This window comes from Hippopotamus amphibius, chromosome 1 (assembly GCF_030028045.1).
Source record: "Hippopotamus amphibius kiboko isolate mHipAmp2 chromosome 1, mHipAmp2.hap2, whole genome shotgun sequence".
Lineage (NCBI taxonomy): Eukaryota > Metazoa > Chordata > Mammalia > Artiodactyla > Hippopotamidae > Hippopotamus > Hippopotamus amphibius.
This window is the reverse complement of record NC_080186.1, coordinates 217,627,245-217,646,597: the sequence shown is the minus strand read 5'-3', so window position 1 is coordinate 217,646,597 and position 19,353 is coordinate 217,627,245. Positions and strand designations below refer to the sequence as shown.

General features: G+C 37.2%; 1 protein-coding gene across 1 annotated transcript in view; it reads right to left on the bottom strand.

Moving 5' to 3' along the window:
* Positions 1-19,353, bottom strand: part of ANKRD31 (ankyrin repeat domain 31) — a 133,426-nt gene that overhangs the window by 12,715 nt on the left and 101,358 nt on the right. The window contains exon 23 of the mRNA XM_057698413.1: positions 13,814-13,954. Coding sequence (XP_057554396.1) covers positions 13,814-13,954 — 141 coding nt within the window. The remainder of the gene's footprint in view (positions 1-13,813; positions 13,955-19,353) is intronic.

Below are 19,353 nucleotides of genomic sequence, written 5' to 3'. Positions count from 1 at the left end.
CTGAAAAATTGTAACTCCAGTAAAATATTGATTGTTATACATTGGCAAACTAGCCCACAGCCAATCTGGGCTGCCATTTTTTTGCAAATAAAGTTTTACTAGAACACAGTGATACTCATTTATTTACTTAACACCTATAGCTGCTGTTATGCTACAACAGAATTAAGCAGTTTTGACAGAGACCATATGCTCACAAAGCCTGAAACTTTTATTTCCTGGCCCTTTACAGAAAAAATTGCTGATCCCTGATATATATCATTAATTCTCTCATATGTTCACTTATTTAATAAGTATTAATCTAGCACCTGCTACTTTATAACTTAAAAAAGTAATGTTGCATTAATAAAATTAAGCCATAAAAGTAAAATGGTACTTTTCAAGAAATCAGATACACAATTGACTACGTTAACAGCATTTCAGGTCTACACAGCAAAGTTGTTTTTTGTTTTGTTTTGGTTTTGGTTTGTTTATGAACTTAGCTATTGTTTATCAGCCCAAAAGGTCAGAGCTTAGAAATACCTAGATCCAAATGGACTGGACTGAAGCACACTGGCAAACACCTGCCAGAAATGTTCTGGGTCCAACGGTCTTTGCGTTCTCCAGACTTAGTGCTGCTAGGGCAGTCTGATAACATACTCCCAGAAGCTAGGTTCACTGTGGTTAAACCAGCAAGTCTCAACTTAAACATCCCCCTCTCTGGGATGCCTTCCTATAACTGCTAAGCTCAAGTAATGACCCTCCTCTAGGATTCCATAACATATGTCTGTCAAGGCACTTATCCTATTTAAATTATGTATTAAGGTGTCTGTTTTCACTAAACTATAGGCTCCTTGAAGAAGGACCTGTATCATATTAATTTTTATTCTCTAGCACTACACATAGTGCCTGACAATACTGGGGAAAAAAACTTAAGTCCCAGCTCTTAAGCAAGATTCTTAAATTCTCTGAGCCTGAGTTTATGCATCTATTAAATGAGTATCTCCAGACATTTAAGTTGTGAAGAGTAAAGGAGGTAATGTATATGATAATATGTATTCTTAGCCTACTGTCTAGCACATCCTGAGTGCTCAATAAATGCTTGTTACTGAACAGAGAGAGGAAGGCCTAAGGAATATGGAATGGTTAGGCAGCCTTTTAGCTCAATCCTATGACAACACAAAGCCTGGTAATGTTAATGGAACAGACCTGGCCTACTCTGTATGCTAAACCCTCCTCACTCGCCATGGAAAAGGAGCAGTGAGGCCACTGAATGCTATCTGTCATTTATTTAAACAAGTAACAGTTAAAAACAGTGGATTTTGACCACTCATCCAAAAACAGCAGAATACACATTCTTTTCAAGTGCACGTGAGAGATTCTCCAGGATAGATCACATGCTAGGCCACAAAACATGTCTCAATAAATTTAAGAAAAGTGAAAGCATAGCAAGTGTCTTTTCCAATGACAACACTATGTGACTAGAAATCAACTACAAGAAAAAAGCTGCAAAAAAATACAAACACGTGGAGGCAAAACAATATGCTACTAAACCTACTAAACAACCAATGGTTCACTGAAATCAAGGAAGAAATAAAAAATACCTAGAGAGAAATGAAAACAAAATCACAATGATCCAAAATCTATGGGAGGCAGCAAAAACAGTTCTAAGAGGAAAGTTTAGAGCAATACAAGCCTACCTCAGGAAACAAGAAAAATCTTAAACAACCTAACCTTACACCTAAAGGGAGTAGAGAAAGAAGAACAAACAAAACCTAAAGTTCATATAAGAAAAGAAATAGTAAAGATCAGAGCAAAAATAAATAGAGACTCAAAAGAAAAAACAACAGAAAAGCTCAATGAAACTAAAATCTGGTTCTTTGGAAAGATGTACAAAATTGATAAACCTTTGGTCAGACTTATGAAGAAAAAAAAAGGAGAGGGCCCAAGTCAATAAAATCATAAATGAAGGAGGAGAAGTTACAACCAACACCACAGAAGAGACTACTACAAACAACTACATGCCAATAAAACGGACAGTCTAGAAGAAATGGACAAATTCTTAGAAATGTACGATCTCCCCATGCCGAGCCAGGAAGAAATAGAAAATCTGAACAGACCAATTACCAGTAATGAAATTGAATCAGTAATTTTAAAACTCCCAACAAACAAAAGTATAGGACCAGATGGCTTCACAGATGAATTCTACCAACATTTAGAGAAGAGTTAACACCTATCCTTTTTGAACTATTCCAAAAAATTGCAGAGGAAGGAATACTGTAGAACACATTCTAGAAGGCCAGAATCACACTGATACCAAAACCAGACAGGATATCACAAAAAACCCCACAAAATTATAGGCCAATATTAATGATGATCATAGATGCAAAAATCCTCAACAAAATACTAGCAAATAAAATCCAACAATACATTAAGAGGACCATACACCATGATCAAGTGGGATTTATCCTAGGGATGCAAGGATTTTTCAATGTCCACAGATTGGTCAATGTGATACACCACATTAACAAATGGAAGAATAAAAATCATATGATCATCTTACTAGGCGCAGGAAAAGCTTTTGACAAAATTCAACATCCATCTATGATAAAAAAAAAAACACTCCAGAAAATGGGCACAGAGGGAACATACCTCAATATAATAAAGGCCATATATGACAAACCCATAGTTAACATCATACTCATGGGGAAGAGCTGAAAGCATTTCCTCTAAGATCAGAAACAAGACAAGGATGCTCTTCCTACTTTTATTCCTATAGTATTGGGCTAGCCACAACAATCAGGCAAGAAAAAGAAATAAAAGGCATCCCAATTGGAAACATGTAAGTAAAACTGTCACTGTTTGCAGATGACATGATACTATACATAGAAAATACTAAAAACACCACCAGAAAACTATCAGAGCTCATCAGTGAATTCAAAAAAGTTGCAGTATACAAAATTAATATACAGAAATCTGTTGCATTTCTATACATTAACAATGAACTATCAGAAAGAGATTAAGGAAGCAATCCTGTTTACCATTGCATCAAAAAGAATAAAATACCTAGGAATAAAACTACCTAAGGAGGTAAAAGTTATATACTTGGAAAACTGTAAGACACTGATGAAAGAAACTGAAAATGACACAAACAAATGGAAAGATACACCATGTTCCTGGACTGGAAGAATTAATATTTTAAAATGACTACACTACCCAAGGTAATCTACATATTCAATGCAATCCCTATCAAAATACCAATGGCATTTTTGCACAGAACTAGAACAAATAATTTTAAAATTCATATGAAAACACAAGAGACCCTGAATAGCCAAAACGATTTTGAGAAAGAAGGACAGAGCTGGAGGAATCATACTTCCTGACTTCAGATTATACTACAAAGCTACAGTAATCAAAAACAGTACAGGCCCGAACTAGAAACAAGACAGGAACACAAACCCACCCATTAGCACACAGACTACCTAAAGCCATATTAAGCTCACAGATACCCTAAAACACACCACCTGACACAGCCTTGCTCATCAGAGAGAAAAGACTCAGATCCACATACCAGAAAGCACGCACCAGACCCTCCTATCAGGAAGCCTACTGAAGACACTGGACCAACCCCACCACAGGGGGCAGAGAACAGAAACAAGAGGAATTACTACTAGGCAGCATAGGGAAAGGAGACAGCAAATACTATAAATCAGACAAAACGAGAAAACAAAGAAACACCTTGCAGGCAAAGGAGCAAGATAAAAACCTGCAAGACCAAATAAATGAAGAGGTTATAGGCAAATTGCCTGAAAAAGAATTCAGAGTAATGATAGTAAAGATGATCCAAAATCTCAAAAACAAAATAGAGAAAATACAAGAAACATTTAATAAGGACCTAGAAGAACTAAAAAGCAAACAAACAGTAATGAACAACACAATAACTGAAATTAAAAATACTCTAGATGGTATAATTTGGTATTTTTTTCTTATTAGTAATGTACATACGGCAATCCCAATCTCCCAATTCATTCCCCTCAACCCTCCCCACTTTCCCCACTTGGTGTCCATATGTTTGTTCTCTACATCTGGGTCTCTACTTCTGCCTTGCAAACTGGTTGATTTGTACTATTTTTCTATATGCTGCATGTACGTGTTAATACATGATATTTGTTTTTCTCTGACTCATTTCCATCCATGTCTCTACAAATGTCCAGTTTCATTCCTTTTTACAGCTGAGTAATAGTCCATCGTATATATGTGCCACATCTTCTTTATCCATTCATCTGCTGATGGGCATTTAGGTTGCTTCCATGTCCTGGCTATTGTAAACAGTGCTGCAATGAACATTAGAGTGCATGTATCTTTTTGAATTATGGTGTTCTCTGGGTATATGCCCACTAGTGGGATTGCTGGGTCACATGGTAACTCTATTTTCAGTTTTGCAAGGAACCTCCATATTGTTTTCCATAGTGGCTGTATCAATTTACATTCCCACCAACAGTGCAAGAGCGTTCCCTTTTCTACACACCCTCTCTAGCATTTACTGTTTGTAAATTTTCTGATGATGCCCATTCTAACCGGTGTGAGGTGATACCTCACTGTAGTTTTGATTTGCATCTCTCTAATAATGAGCAATGTTGAGCAGCTTTCATGTGCCTCTTGGCCATCCGTATGTCTTCCTTAGAGAAATGCCTATTTAGGTCTTCTGCCCACTTTTTGATTGGGTTGTTTGTTTTTTTGATATTGAGCTGGATGAACTGTTTATATAAAAAATACTCTAGATGGTATAAACAGCAGAATAACTGAGGCAGAAGAACGAGTAAGTGAGTTGGAAGATAGAATGGTGGAAATAACTGTCACAGAGCAGGAAAAAGAAAAAAGAATAAAAACAATGGAAGACAGTCTCAGAGACCTTGGTGACAACATTAAGCACACCAACATATGAATCATAGGCATCCCAGAAGAAGAAGGAAAAAGAAAGGGTCTGAGAAAATATTTGAAGAGATTATAGTGGAAAACTTTCCCAACATGGGAAAGGAAAATAGTTAATAAGGTCCAAGAAGCCCAGAGAGTCCTGTACAGAATAAACCCAAGGAGAAACACACCAAGGCACATATTAATCAAACTAACAAAAATTAAACACAAAGAAAAAATATTAAAAGCAGCAAGAGAAAAGCAACAAATAACAGATAAGGGAAAACCCAGAAGGATAACAGCTGATCTTTCTAAAGAAACTCTGCAGGCCAGAAGGGAGTGGCAGGAGATAATTAAAGTCTTGAAAGAGAAAAACCTACAGCCAAGAATACTCTACCCAGCAAAAACTCATTCAGATTTGATAGCGAAATCAAAAGCTTTACAGACAAGCAAAAGTTAAGAGAATTCAGCCCCACCAAACCAGCCTTATAACAACTGCTAAAGGAACTTCTCTAGGCAGGAAACACAAGAGAAGGAAAAGACGTACAAAAACAAACCCAAAACAATTAAGAAAATGGTAATAGGAATATACATGTCAACAATTACCTTAAATGTAAATGGATTAAATGCTCCAACCAAAAGACACAGACTGGCTGAATGGATACAAAAACAAGACCCTTAAATATACAGTCTACAAGAAACCCAAGTCATACCTAAGGACACATACAGACTGAAAGTAAGGGGATGGAAAAAGATATTCCATTCAAATGGAAGTCAAAAGAAAGTCAGAGTAGCAATACTCATATCAGACAAATTAGATTTTAAAGACTATTACAAGAAACAAGGAAGGACACTACATAATGATCAAGGGATCAATCCAAGAAGATATAACAATTGTAAATATCTATGAACTAAACATAGGAGCACCCTGTACATAAGACAAATGCTAATAGCCATAAAAGGGGAAATCGACAGGAACACAATAATAGTAGGAGACTTTAACACTCCACTTACACCAATGGAAAGATCATCCAAACAGAAAATAAATAAGGAAACACTAGCTTTAAATGACACATTAGACCATCTTGACTTAATTGACATTTATAGGACATTCCATCCAAAAATTACAGAATACACTTTCTTCTCAAGTGCACACAGAACATTCTCCAGGATAGATAAAATCCTGGGGCACAAATCAAGCCTTGGTAAATTCAAGAAAATTAAAATCGTATCAAGCATCTTCTCCAATCACAACGCCATGAGACTAGGTATCAATTACAGGGAAAAAAACTGTAAAAAATACAAACACATGGAGGCTAAACAATACATTATCAAACAACCAAGAAATCACTGAAGAAATCAAAGAGGAAATCAAAAAATACCTAGAAACAAATGACAATGAAAACACAATGACCCAAAACCAATGGGATGCAGCAAAAGCAGTTCTAAGAGGGAATTTTTTAGCAATACAGTCCTACCTCAAGAAACAAGAAAAATCTTGAATAAACAACCTAACCCTACACCTAAAACAATTACAGAAAGAAGAAGAAGAACAACAATAACAAAAAAACCCAAAGTGAGCAGAAGGAAAGAAACCATAAAGATCAGATCAGATATAAACGAAAAAGAAATGAAGGAAACAATAGCAAAGATTGATAAAACTAAAATCTGGTTCTTTGAGAAGATAAACAAAATTGATAAACCATTAGCCAGACTCATCAGGAAAAAAAGGGAGAAGACGCACATCAACAGAATTAGAAATGAAAAAGAAGTAACAACTGACACCACAGAAATACAAAAGATTATGAGAGACTACAACAAGCAACTATATGCCAATAAATTGGACAACCTGAAAGAAATGGATAAATTCTTAGAAAAGCACAATCTTCCAAGATTGAACCAGGAAGAAAGAGAAAATATGAACAGACCAATCACAAGTACTCAAATTGAGACTGTGATTAAAAATCTCCCAACAAACAATAGCCCAGGGCAAGATGGCTTTTGAATTCTATTAAACATTTAGAGAAGAGCTAACACCTATCCTTCTCAAACTCTTCTAAAATATAGCAGAAGGAGGAACACTCCCAAACTCATTCTACGAGGCCACCATCACCCTGATACCAAAACCAGGCAAAGATGTCACAAAAAATGAAAATTACAGGCCAATATCACTGATGAATATAGATGCAAAAATCCTCAACAAAATACCAGCTAACAGAATCCAATGGCACATTAAAAAGATTGTACACCATGACAAAGTGGGGTTTATCCCTGGAATGCAAGGATTCTTCAATATATGCAAATCAATCAAGGTGATACATCAGACTAACAAACTGAAGGATAAAAACCATATGATCCTCTCAATAGACGCAGAAAAAGCTTTTGACAAAATTCAACATCCATTTATGATAAAAACTCTCCAGAAAATGGATATAGAAGGAAATTACCTGAACATAATAAAGCCATATATGACAAACCAATAGCCAACATCATTCTCAATGGTGAAAACCTGAAAGCATTTCCTCTAAGAACAGGAACAAGACAAGGGTGCCCATTCTCACCATTATTACTCAACATAGTTTTGGAAGTTTTAGCCACAGCAATCAGAGAAGAAAATGAAATAAAAAGGAATCCAAATTGGAAAAGAAGAAGTAAAATTGTCACTCTTTGCAGATGACATGATATTACACATAGAAAACTCTAAAGATGCTACCAGAAAACTGCTAGCACTAATTAATGAATTTAGTAAAGTAGCAGGATACAAAATTAATGCACAGAAATCTCTTGCATTCCTATACACTAGCAATGAAAGATCACAAAGAGAAATTAAGGAAACAATTCCATTTACCATTGCAACAAAAAGAATAAAATACCTAGGAATAAACCTGCCTAAAGAGGCAAAAGACCTGTATGCAGAAAACTATAAGACACTGATGAAAGAAATCAAAGACAATACAAACAGATGGAGGGACATACCATATTCTCAGATTGGAAGAATCAACATTGTGAAAATGACTATACTACCCAAAGCAATTTATAGATTCAACACAATCCCTATCAAATTACCAATGGCATTTTTCACAGAACTAGAGCAAGAAATCTTACCATTTGTATGGAAACGCAAAAGACCTGAAGAGCCAAAGCAATCGTGAGAAGGAAAGACAGAGCTGGTAGAATCAGGCTCCCTGACTTCAAACTACACTAAAAGGCCACAGTGATCAAGACAGTATGGTACTGGCACAAAAACAGAAAGGAAGATCAATGGAACAGAATATAGAGCCCAGAGATAAACCCATGCACATATGGGCACCTTATCTTTGACAAAGGAGGCAAGAATATACAATGGAAAAAAGACAGCCTCTTCAATAACTGGTGCTGGGAAAATTGGACAGCTACATATAAAAGAATGAAATTAGAACACTTCCTAACACCATACACAAAAAAACCTCAAAATGGATTAAAGACCTAAATGCAAGGCCAGACACTATAAAACTCCTAGAGGAAAACATAGGCAGAATACTCTTTGACATACATCAAAGCAACATCCTTTTTGACCCACCTCCTAGAATCATGGAAATAAAATAAAAAATAAACAAATGGGACCTCATGAAACTTAAAAGCTTTTGCACAGCAAAAGAAACCCTAAACAAGACAAGAAGACAACCCTCAGCATGGGAGAAAATATTTGCCAACAAAGCAACGGACAAAGGATTAATCTCCAAAATATACAAGCAGTTCATGCAGCTTCATACCAAAAAAGCAAATAACCCAATCCAAAAACGGGCAGAAAACCTAAATAGACAGCTCTCCAAAGAAGACATACAGATGGCCAACAAACACATGAAAAGATGCTCAACATCACTAATCATTAGAGAAATGTAAGTCAAAGCCACAATGAGGTATCACCTCACATGGGTCAGGTTAGCCATAAATCTAGAAACGATAAATGCTGGAGAGGGTGTGGAGAAAAGAGAACCCTCCTGCACTGTTAGTGGGAATGTAAATTGATACAGCCACTATGGAAAACAGTATGGAGGTTCCTTAAAAAACTAAAAATGGAACTACCATATGACCCAGCAATCCCACTACTGGGCATATACCCAGAGAAAACCATAAGCCAAAAAGAAACATGTACCACAATGTTCACTGCAGCACTATTTACAATAGCCAGGACATGGAAGCAACCTAAATGCCCATCAATAGATGAATGGATAAAGAAGATGTGGCACATGTATACAATGGAATATTACTCAGCCTTAAAAAGGAATGAAACGGAGTTATTTGTAGTGAGGTGGATGGACCTAGAGTCTGTCATACAGAGTGAAGTAAGCCCGAAAGAGAAAAACAAATACCGTATGCTAACTCATATATATGGAATGTAAAAAAAATGGTACTGATGAACCCAGTGACAGGGCAAGAATAAAGCAGATGTAGAGAATGGACTTGAGGACACAGGTTGGGGGGTGGTGAAGGGGAAGCCAGGACGAAGTGAGAGAGTAGCATTGACATATATACACTACCAAATGTAAAATGGATGGCTGGTGGGAAGCTGCTGCATAGCACAGGGAGATCAATGCGATGATGGGTGATGACTTAGAGGGCTGGGATATGGAGGGTGGGAAGGAGTCGCGGGAGGGAGGGGATATGGGGATATATGTATAAATACAGCTGATTCACTTTGTTGTACAGCAAAAACTAGCATAACAGCGTAAAGCAATTATATTGCAATAAAGAGCTTAAAAAAAAAACAACAGTAGGGGCACAAAAACAGACACACAGATAGAACAGAATAGAGAGCCCAGAAGTAAACCTATGCACTTATGGTCAATCTATGACAAAGAAGGCAAGAATATACAATGGAGAAAAGACAGTCTCTTCAATAAGTGGTGCTGGGAAAATTGGACAGCTACATGTAAAAAAGTGAAATTAGAACATTTTCCACACCATATACAAAAATAAACTCCAAAAGAATTAGACCTAAATGTAAGAGTGGAAATCCTAAAATTCCCAGAAGAAAACATAGGCAGAACGCTCTTTGACTTAAACCAGAGCTATATTGTTTTGGATCTGTCTCCTAAGGCAAAGGAAACAAAATAAAAAATAAACAAAATGGGACCTAATTAAACTTAAAAGCTTTTGTACAGCAAAAGAAAGCATCAACAAAATGAAAATACAACTTACTAAAGGGGAGAAAATACTTGCAAATGATACCAGTATTTGCAAGTATTAAGGGATTAATATCCAAAGTACATGAACAGCTCATACAATTCAATATCAAAAAACAAACAGCCTGGGACTTCCCTGGTGGCGCAGTGGTTAAGAATCCACCTGCCAATGCAAGGGACACGGGTTCAATCCCTGGTCCTGGAAGATCCCACATGCCATGGAGCAACTAAGCCCGTGTGTCACAACTATGAAGCCTGCGTCCTGTAACTACCGAAGCCTGCACACTTAGAGCCCATGCTCTGGAACAAGAGAAGCCACCACACAGAGGAGCCTGTGCACCACAATGAAGAGTAGCCCCCACTCACCACAACTAGATAAAGCCTGCACACAGCAATGAAGACCCAACGCAGCCAAAAGTAAATTTAAAAAAGCCCCAAACCAAACAAACAAAAAACCAAACAGCTTGGTCAAAAAATAGGCAGAAGACCTGAACAGAAATTTTTCCAGAGAAGACATACAGTTGGCCAACAGTCACATGAAAAAAGATGCTCAACACTGCTAACCATCAGAAAAATGCAAACCAAAACCACAATGATGTATCATCTCAAACCTGTCAGAATGGCTATCATCAAAAAAGAACACAAATAGCAAATGTTGGCAAGGCTGTGGAGAAAGGGGAAGCTTTGTACACTGTTGGTGGGAATGTAAATTGGTGCAGCCACAGTGGAAAACAGTATGGAGGTTCCTCAAAAAACTAAAAATAGAGCTACCATATGATTCAGCAATTCCATTCCTTGGAATATATCTGAAAAAAAACCAAAATCACTAATTTGAAAAGGTACGTGCACCCCAATGTTCATAGAAGCATTATTTACAGCTGCCAAGATACAGAACTGGAAGCAACCTAAGTCTCCATCAACAGATGAATGGATATAGAAGATGTGGTATATATGTACAATGGAATACTACTCAGCCATTAAGAAGAACGGAATCTTCCCATTTGCAACAACATGGATGGACCTGGAAGGTATTATGCTATGTGAAACGTCAGACAGAGAAAGACAAATACTCTATGTTATCACTTATATGTGGAATCTAAAAAATAAAACGAATGAATATAACAAAACAAAAACAGAACACAGATACAGAGAACAAACCAGTGGTTACCAGAGTGGAGAGGGAAGAAGGGAGGGCCAAGATAGGGGTAGTAGACTAAGAGGTACAAACTACTATGCATAAAATAAATAAGCTATGAGGATATATTGTATAGCACAGGGAATATAGCCAATATTTTATTAAAAAATTTAAATTAAGTATGATGTATAAAGATTTTGAATCACTATGTTGTACAGCTGAAATCAACTATACCTCAAAAATAATATAGTTTATCTGCAAGTATACAGAAAGAAGAAAGAATGGATTTTGTTCACATTATTGCCCTGATAATATCCAACACACCTTATGCACTCATCAATGTGTAGGCTCAGTATGTTTTCACCTATGTCTCAGACTTAGAGTAGATTTTTATCAGTTAGTGCTGGGTAAAATTTTACCTTAGTAGCCTTAGAGGTCATGAGGCCCCAAAGGTCCCAGACATATCACTAGGGATAATTCACACATTCAAAGAACTCAGCTTTAAGAAAATCCACTGAGTTGAAACTCTATTTTCCACAAGGCAGGAGTGATTTAATGAACAAGGATAACGGTGAACAGACTTCACACGGAACAGGCGCTAGGTCACTACAGGAGACCGCAGCGGCAAGAGGGCTGAGCGATGCTTGGTGGAGTAAGCGTGAGGATTCCCTCGGCAAGGCTGTACAGCAGCTCAGCTGCTCAGGTAGGAGGTATGAGTCATCTCTGTGTCTAGTGGCTCTGCTGTTCTGTCTGATGTAGGACAAGACCTAGTTTTCTGGCATTTCTTGCCTGACAATCAGTCCTGGCTCTACAGCCCCACCACCACATTCAGTAGAAATGTTCACATTTTCCTAGGCAGCAAAAAGCTCTTATCAAGAAGCGACTGTGAATTCAGGAGTTACCCCAAGACAAGAGGGTACAGGTTACTGTGGTAAATTTTAAAAGAGGCTTGAAAAAATTGTAAACAAACTTGCTGGGGCAGTGTTTCTCAGCCTGTGGTATTTACAAGAAGTACATGAGTGCCCTACAGTAATTTTTGAAACTATTTCCATTTTTAGGATAATTTAAAAAAAAAATCTAAGCATGCTCAGATAATCTGTATGAAGATCTTATATCCAAGAATTGCCCTAATTTTAGTGCCCACATTTGCATTTGGCTTCACTATCACATAGATGTTAAACAATATGACTCTAATTGACATGGCTAATGAGAAAAGACCAGAGGCAATGTGATATGTAAATGAGGCATGTAAGTGCAGAGTGAGGGCCAAATGATATCACAGCCAGCTATTCAAAAGCAGAAAGTGCAGTAGTTCCAATAGAGAAACAGAGTGGGAGGACTGAGTCATCATCCTTGGGCACAGGCATGTCAAACTCAACAGAACCTAAGCTACAGCAATTAGCACCATATTCACACTGTGTGCATAGATTCAGTTTCAGCAAAACAATATCATCTATCATAAATTTAAGAAACTTTGTAATAAAAAGGGATTTCCATGGGTGAAATGTTAACTACTAACATGCAAATATGATTTATGAATCCATGGAAAGGACTAGGTAGGTTGAATTGAAAGCAGATGGCTTGGTGACTCCAGTGGTAGGAAATTAAAAAATATATATGGGAAAAAAGGAAGACGGAGACTATAATATAAAGCACAGAAAATTTAAAATGTGCTCATGTAAAGTGAAGGAACCGAAATACTGCAAGCACCTGCACCAGAGGTCTAGGAGACCAGAATGCAGAGTTTAGGGACAAAGACAGGCAGGAGCTAGGAAGGAGAGTCGACAGAGCTGAGCTGGACCAAAAAGGAGAGAGGAAACCACCTTCTATTACTGGTGCACTGAGGCTTACTGTAATGGCTAGTGGAGGTTGAAGGTATTTGCAATTCTGTGAAACAGTGATGGTGACTGTCTGATGATTCACACTTTCCTGGGTGAATCACTGCAACACTGTTCCCTGAAGTGGTGCTGTGGACATCTGGAGGTGGCTCATCACTGGATCACAGGGTGTCAGTCATCAATACTCTTCAAATTGGTCGTTAAACTGGGCTTATAACTCCAAGACAGAACTGAGGGGGAGACTACTAAGTCTGGGAAGTCTGAATAAGAATTCAGAAATATTTCTTTTTGGGAGGCTAGCAATTCATGGATAAGACTATATTCAAACATAAAAGTGAACCAGAACTTCTGTGGCTCTTAGGCCCCTTTAACATAACTTTTGTCTTTAGGGGAAGATTTTGCTTTATCAGAATACTAGTAACATATTAACTAAATCATTAATTCACCAGTGGTCCCAAATTTCTATGTGGAGTCACAAGGACCTGCGATCACTGTGGGGGTGGGACGTCAAGGACAAGAGGGGAAGATTGGGGGCATTCAGTTTTCTGAGACTAGGTGAGGAACAAGGAAGAAAAGCCTCAGTCAGCTGTGCAACCCTGCTGTGGGGAGTTCTGGCAAATAGCAATTGTGGGAGAAAGCATGTAGTATATTGAAGAAGAAGGGATGCACAAGGACAAAACTAATTTGCAGAACATTCAAATTCCTTAAAATAAAGAAATAGTTTTATCAGCAAAAAATATGTACCTTTCCATTTGAATATGAAATTAAACTAAAGAATGACCCACCTTACTCCAAGCATAATTCCAGGTCACATAACTGTCACCTCCTAGAAGATCCTTGAGCCAGGTGACTGGGTTTTGATATATCTGACCATTTTCTACCTTAATTTTGCCACTCAATAAAACACTGGCTTTATGGGTAGTCTCCTGAGGTGAAAAATAAAACAAAATTAGGACTAAAAACTATCTGATATATGTGAACTTCTGCTTCTGTCCATGATAAAGTAACAGAGACCAGATTTACCCTAACACCAAACACAACCAAAAAAAAAAAAAAAAAAAAAAGGCAAACTAAATTTATGAAAAAATGGTTTCGAAGATACCAAACATCAGGGAATAAAGTATACTGATCCTGAGAAATGAGAAACTAATGAGGTGAGCCCTGCAATTGTCCCAGCTCACTGCCTAGAGAGAGTTTCCACGTCATGGTACAGGGAGAGGGAATCCAGGCAAAACCTGTGGATCCTCCAAGTTGAGCAGACAGAGCAGACTTTAGGGAGGCATGATGGCTAGCGTTTGCAGGACAGAGTAAAGAAGAAAAGAGAAATATATAGAGAGAGAACTCTGCAGATTTTCAGAGGGTCCTCTTTAAGTATTCCGCTGAGTTGTGATTGGCCATGTGTGTGAGGAAATTACCCAAGCCTGGGAAAAGAACCACCTGGAAAAATTAGAGGTAATGGCATTCTCTGGCATTCTCAAAGGGCAGAAATAGCACCTGTTCCCAATAGTAAGACTAGAAAAACCTCAAAACTGATGGGGTCTTGGTAGGTTACACAGAAGAGTCTTGCCTCTGTAGTGGGATATAATTAGCCCTAGACTGAACACTGTTCCAATCCTGCCTAACAAATTGTAAAAGCGAGGTCCCAAAGGATCAAATTGTTTCTGTGTAACAACTATATTCTAGAACAAATCTCCAAAATATTTTAAGAGTACAAAATATCTGGCATCCAACAAGATAAATTTCACAATTTCTGGGATCCAATAAAAAATTAACAGGCCTAGAAAGAAGTAGGAAAATACAATCCATATGGAGGAGATATAGCAATCAAATGAAAATGAGAACTCGCAAAGATGTTAGAATTAGCAACTAAGGACATTAAATAATCATTATAATCATATCCTACATGTTCCAAAAGTTACATGGAGGCATGGAAGATACAGAAAAAGACTCAAATCAATCTTCTAGAGATGAAAGTTACAACATATGAAATGAAAACTACCCTGGGTGGGATTAACACATTAGACATTGCAAACAAAAAGATTTGTGAATTCAAAGACACAGGAATAGGAATCATCCAAAAAAAAAAGACAGAGAAAAGAGAATTTAAAAATAAGATCATCACAGTGAGCTGTGGAATGATTTTAAGCAGCGTAATGAGTATGTAATTGGAATTCAAAAATGAGGGGAGGGAAGAAAAAATATTTGAAGAAATAATGGCTGAAATTTTTCCAAATTTGAAGAAATGAATAAACCAGAGATTCAAGAAGTTCAACAAACCCTAAGCATCATAAACATGTAAAAAATTATACCAATGCTCATTATAATCAAAATTGCTTAAAACCAGAGATAAAGAGAAAAACTTGAAGGCAGCCAGAAGGGGAAAAAAAGACTATTTAGGGACAAAATTAAGAACAACAATATGTTTCTTGCTGGAAACAACACAAGCAAGAAGACAGTGGAGCTGCATTTTTAAAGTACTGAAAGAAAAAAAAAAAAAAAACTTCCAACCTAGAATCTTATACCTAGCAAAAATATATTTCAAAATTGGGGTAAAATAAACTTTTTCAGACATGCAAAAGTCAAAAGGACTCATTATCAGCAGATCTCCAATACAAGAAATATTAAAGATAGTCCCCCAGGCAGGAGGAAATAATAGCAAATGGAAATCGGAATCTACACTAAGGAAAGAAAAGCACAGAAACTGTTACTACATGAGAGAGATATTTTGCCTTATTATTTAAATCTCATTAAAAGATAATTGATTACTTAAAAAATAATGTTTTTAACATTATTTATAACATTAGGTAAAAGTAAAATATAAGAAAACACAAAGGTCAAAGGTGGAGAAATGGAAGTATACTATTTTGAAGTTCTTGCATTGGGTGGGCCAAAAAGTGCCTTCAGTTTTTTAAGTAAACATAAAAGACACATTTTTCATTTTCACTAAGAACTTTATTGAACAAAGTATTCACCCTTTTGTTCTACTACCTTCTGCCATTTCTCAGGCAACTTCATAATTCCATCTTCCTAAAACTTTTTATCTTTTTGAGCAAAGAACTGTCCCAGGTGCTTTTTACAGACTTCCAGGGAATTGAAATTTTTTCCATTAAGAGAATTTTGTAAAGACCGAAACTAGTGAAAATCCAAAGGTGAAAGGTCTGGTGAATATGGCAGATAAGTCAGACCTTCCCAGCCAAGCTGTAACAGTTTTTGCTTGGTCATCAAAGAAACATGTGGTTTTGTGTTATCCTGATGGAAGATTACGCGTTTTCTGTTGACTAATTCTGGATGCTTTTTGTCAAGTGCCATTTTCAGTTGGTCTAATTGGGAGCAGTGCTTGTTGGAATTAATCATCTGGGTTTCTGGAAGGAGTTCATAGTAGAGGACTCCCTTCCAATCCCACCATATACACAACATCACCTTCTTTGAAGGTGATGAAGACCGGCCTTTGGTGTGGTTGGTGGTGGTTCATTTTGCTTGCCCCATGATTTCTTTTGTTCCGCACTGTTGTACAGTATCTACTTCTCATTTCCCGTCATAATTGTTTTAGAAACGGAATGTTTTCATTACGTTTCAGTAGAGAATTGCATGCAGAAATATGGTCAAGAAGTTTTTTTTTGCTTAACTTATGTGGAACCCAAACATCAAAGTGATTCACATAACCAAACTGGTGCAAATGATTTTCAATGCTTGATTTGGATATTTTGAGTGTGTCAGCTAACTCCCGTGTGGCATAACATTGATTGTTCTCAACTATTGTTTCAATTTGATTGCTATCAACTTCAACTGGTCTACCTGACCATGGAGCATCATCCAGTGAGAAATCTCCAGCATGAAACTTCGCAAACCACTTCTGACACATTCCATCAGTCCCAGTACCTTCTCCATAAACTGCACAAATCTTTTTGTGTGTTTCAGTTACATTTTTACTTTTCTTGAAATAATAAAGCATAATATGCTGAAAATGTTGTTTTTTTCTTCCATCTTCAATATTAAAATAGCTACATGAAAATTCACCAATTTTGATGTCTTTTTTTAAAATGCATGCTGATATGACAGCTGTCATATACAATCTAACAAAAATGTTTTGAATAAAGTCAAAGACAGAATGCTACTGGAGCCATCTTATAGAAAAAAATCAAATGAACCTTTTGGCCCACCCAATAGTATACATGAAATGGTATAATATCACTTAAAGGTAGATTGTGAGAAAAAAATATATATCACAAACTCTAAAGGCACAACTAAATAGAAAGTTATAGCTGGGAGTTCCCTGGTGGTCCAGTGGTTAAGACTCAGCACTTTCACTGCTGTGGCCTGGGTTCAATCGCTGGTTGGGGAACTAAGACCCCACAAGATGTGCAGTGTGGCCAAAAAAAACCAAAAAACGAAAACAGTTATAGCTAATAAATGAACAAAGGGATAAAGCATAAAAAGATGAAAAAAAGGAACAAAGAGAGATAAGAGAAAGAGAAAACAAATACCCCATGATAGATTTAAATTAACAATACAAAAAGTCGTAAATATTCTAGAATTGACTTCTGGCACAATGGTATGAGGATCCACTTCCAGGTAAAAACTATCAAAAAAAATTGAAAGTTGCTGAAAATGGTCACAAGGGCATGCAGTAAATGAAAACACATCTATTCAACAAAATCTATGAAAATTAGGTTTAAAAAATGTGAGAAACTGTGACATTTGAACCAAGACTGCTTCCTTCCTCCCCCTTCAGTGAGGTGGACACTCTGCTTGACTGCTACAGCCAAGAGCACAGGGTTCTCTCTCCCTAAAACTGCCAGTCAGAGGACTACTTTCTTGGTTGGGGCAGGACATAAGCATCTCTCATTCCACCTCAGCTAACTGTTGCTAAGTCCAAGTTGTGGGCAAGTGCAGCCAAGAGGTAGAGGTTCCTTTCTTCTGTTTAACCTGTACTGGTGAGACAGAGGCTCTACCTTTGGCATGGCGCCACTGAGACTACTGGAGTCCTGATTACACTTGCCCTGGCTTGGAAGGCGGTGGTTTCATGTCAGGAGAAGCAAGCTGAAAAGGCAGGAGGCTAGTGTGCCCCTTTCCACTAAATGCACAGATCCTAAAGCAGGGGTATCACTCACAGAGAAGTTGCCATGTTCCTGCCCTAAGCTCCAGAGGCATGGCACAGATATTTTCCCTGGGAAAAGAAGCAAGCCTTAAAACAGATAGCTTCTAATCTCCCCAAGGAAACGACTTCATTTGCAACAGAAGATGGAGAGTTTAAGCTCAACGGTACTGTCAAAAACAGTAGAGGTTGTGGTGAAAAGCAATTGGGAGTAAACTGATAGATTCATTGGAGATAAAGGCTAAACTATAGGCTGGTTGGTTTTCAGGGAAAACTAGGAAAAGAGACAGCATGTAAGAACCTTCTTCAGGTTAGAATAAATCTCAAACCCTGACCTTGGGAACTATCCTTTCAAAGGAGTACACATTTGATCAGACTAGTGTACAGAGCAAATTATACCCCCTGGTTTTCACTGAAAACAATACAACAATCAACTAGCAATAAGCAGAGCTTAACAAGTATGGTCAGGGAAAGAGACAGTCAAAGAGAGCTCTGCCAAGGCTTCACTCCCTGTGGTGTAATATCAGAAGTTTAACACCTCAGTAAGTCCCTTACATACGAACCTTCAAGGTGCAAACTTTCAAAGGTATGAATATGTGTTCACATGTCCAACACATAAGTTCTCATGTCTGGTGTACACTGTCACATGTATGCATCCTCTACAAGTGGTTGTGCTTTTGTGTACTTTACTGTACATACTGTACAGAGTACAGTAGTACAGTATCTTTATTTCAAGCCCAGGATGTTTGGAAGCAAGCATAAAAGCAGCAGTATATAGCCAACTGAGTTAGTTGGGAACTTAAAAATAAATTGTTTGGACTTACAAACAAATTGCTGGACTTACAAACAAATTGGATTTATGAATGCGTTCTTGGAATGAAACTTGTTCATATGTAGGCAATTTACTGTACAGTGATGAAAAATAACCTTCACTAGAACAAACTAGCCAGTAAGTAAACAAACAGGTACATAACAATAACAAACCTAAGAGAAGGTGAGGATCAGTAATCAGACTTGCTATAATACAGTATGTACTCTAAAATATCTAAAACATCCAGTTCCAACAAAAAATTGAGACATGCAAAGAAACAGGAAGCCTGACACATACTCCAAAATAAACTAACAAAAAGCCAACACAAACTGCTGTGAGAATTTAGATTTAACAGACTTCAAAACAGCTATTCAAATAATTAAAGGAAACCATAATTAAGGACATAAAGCAAGGTACTA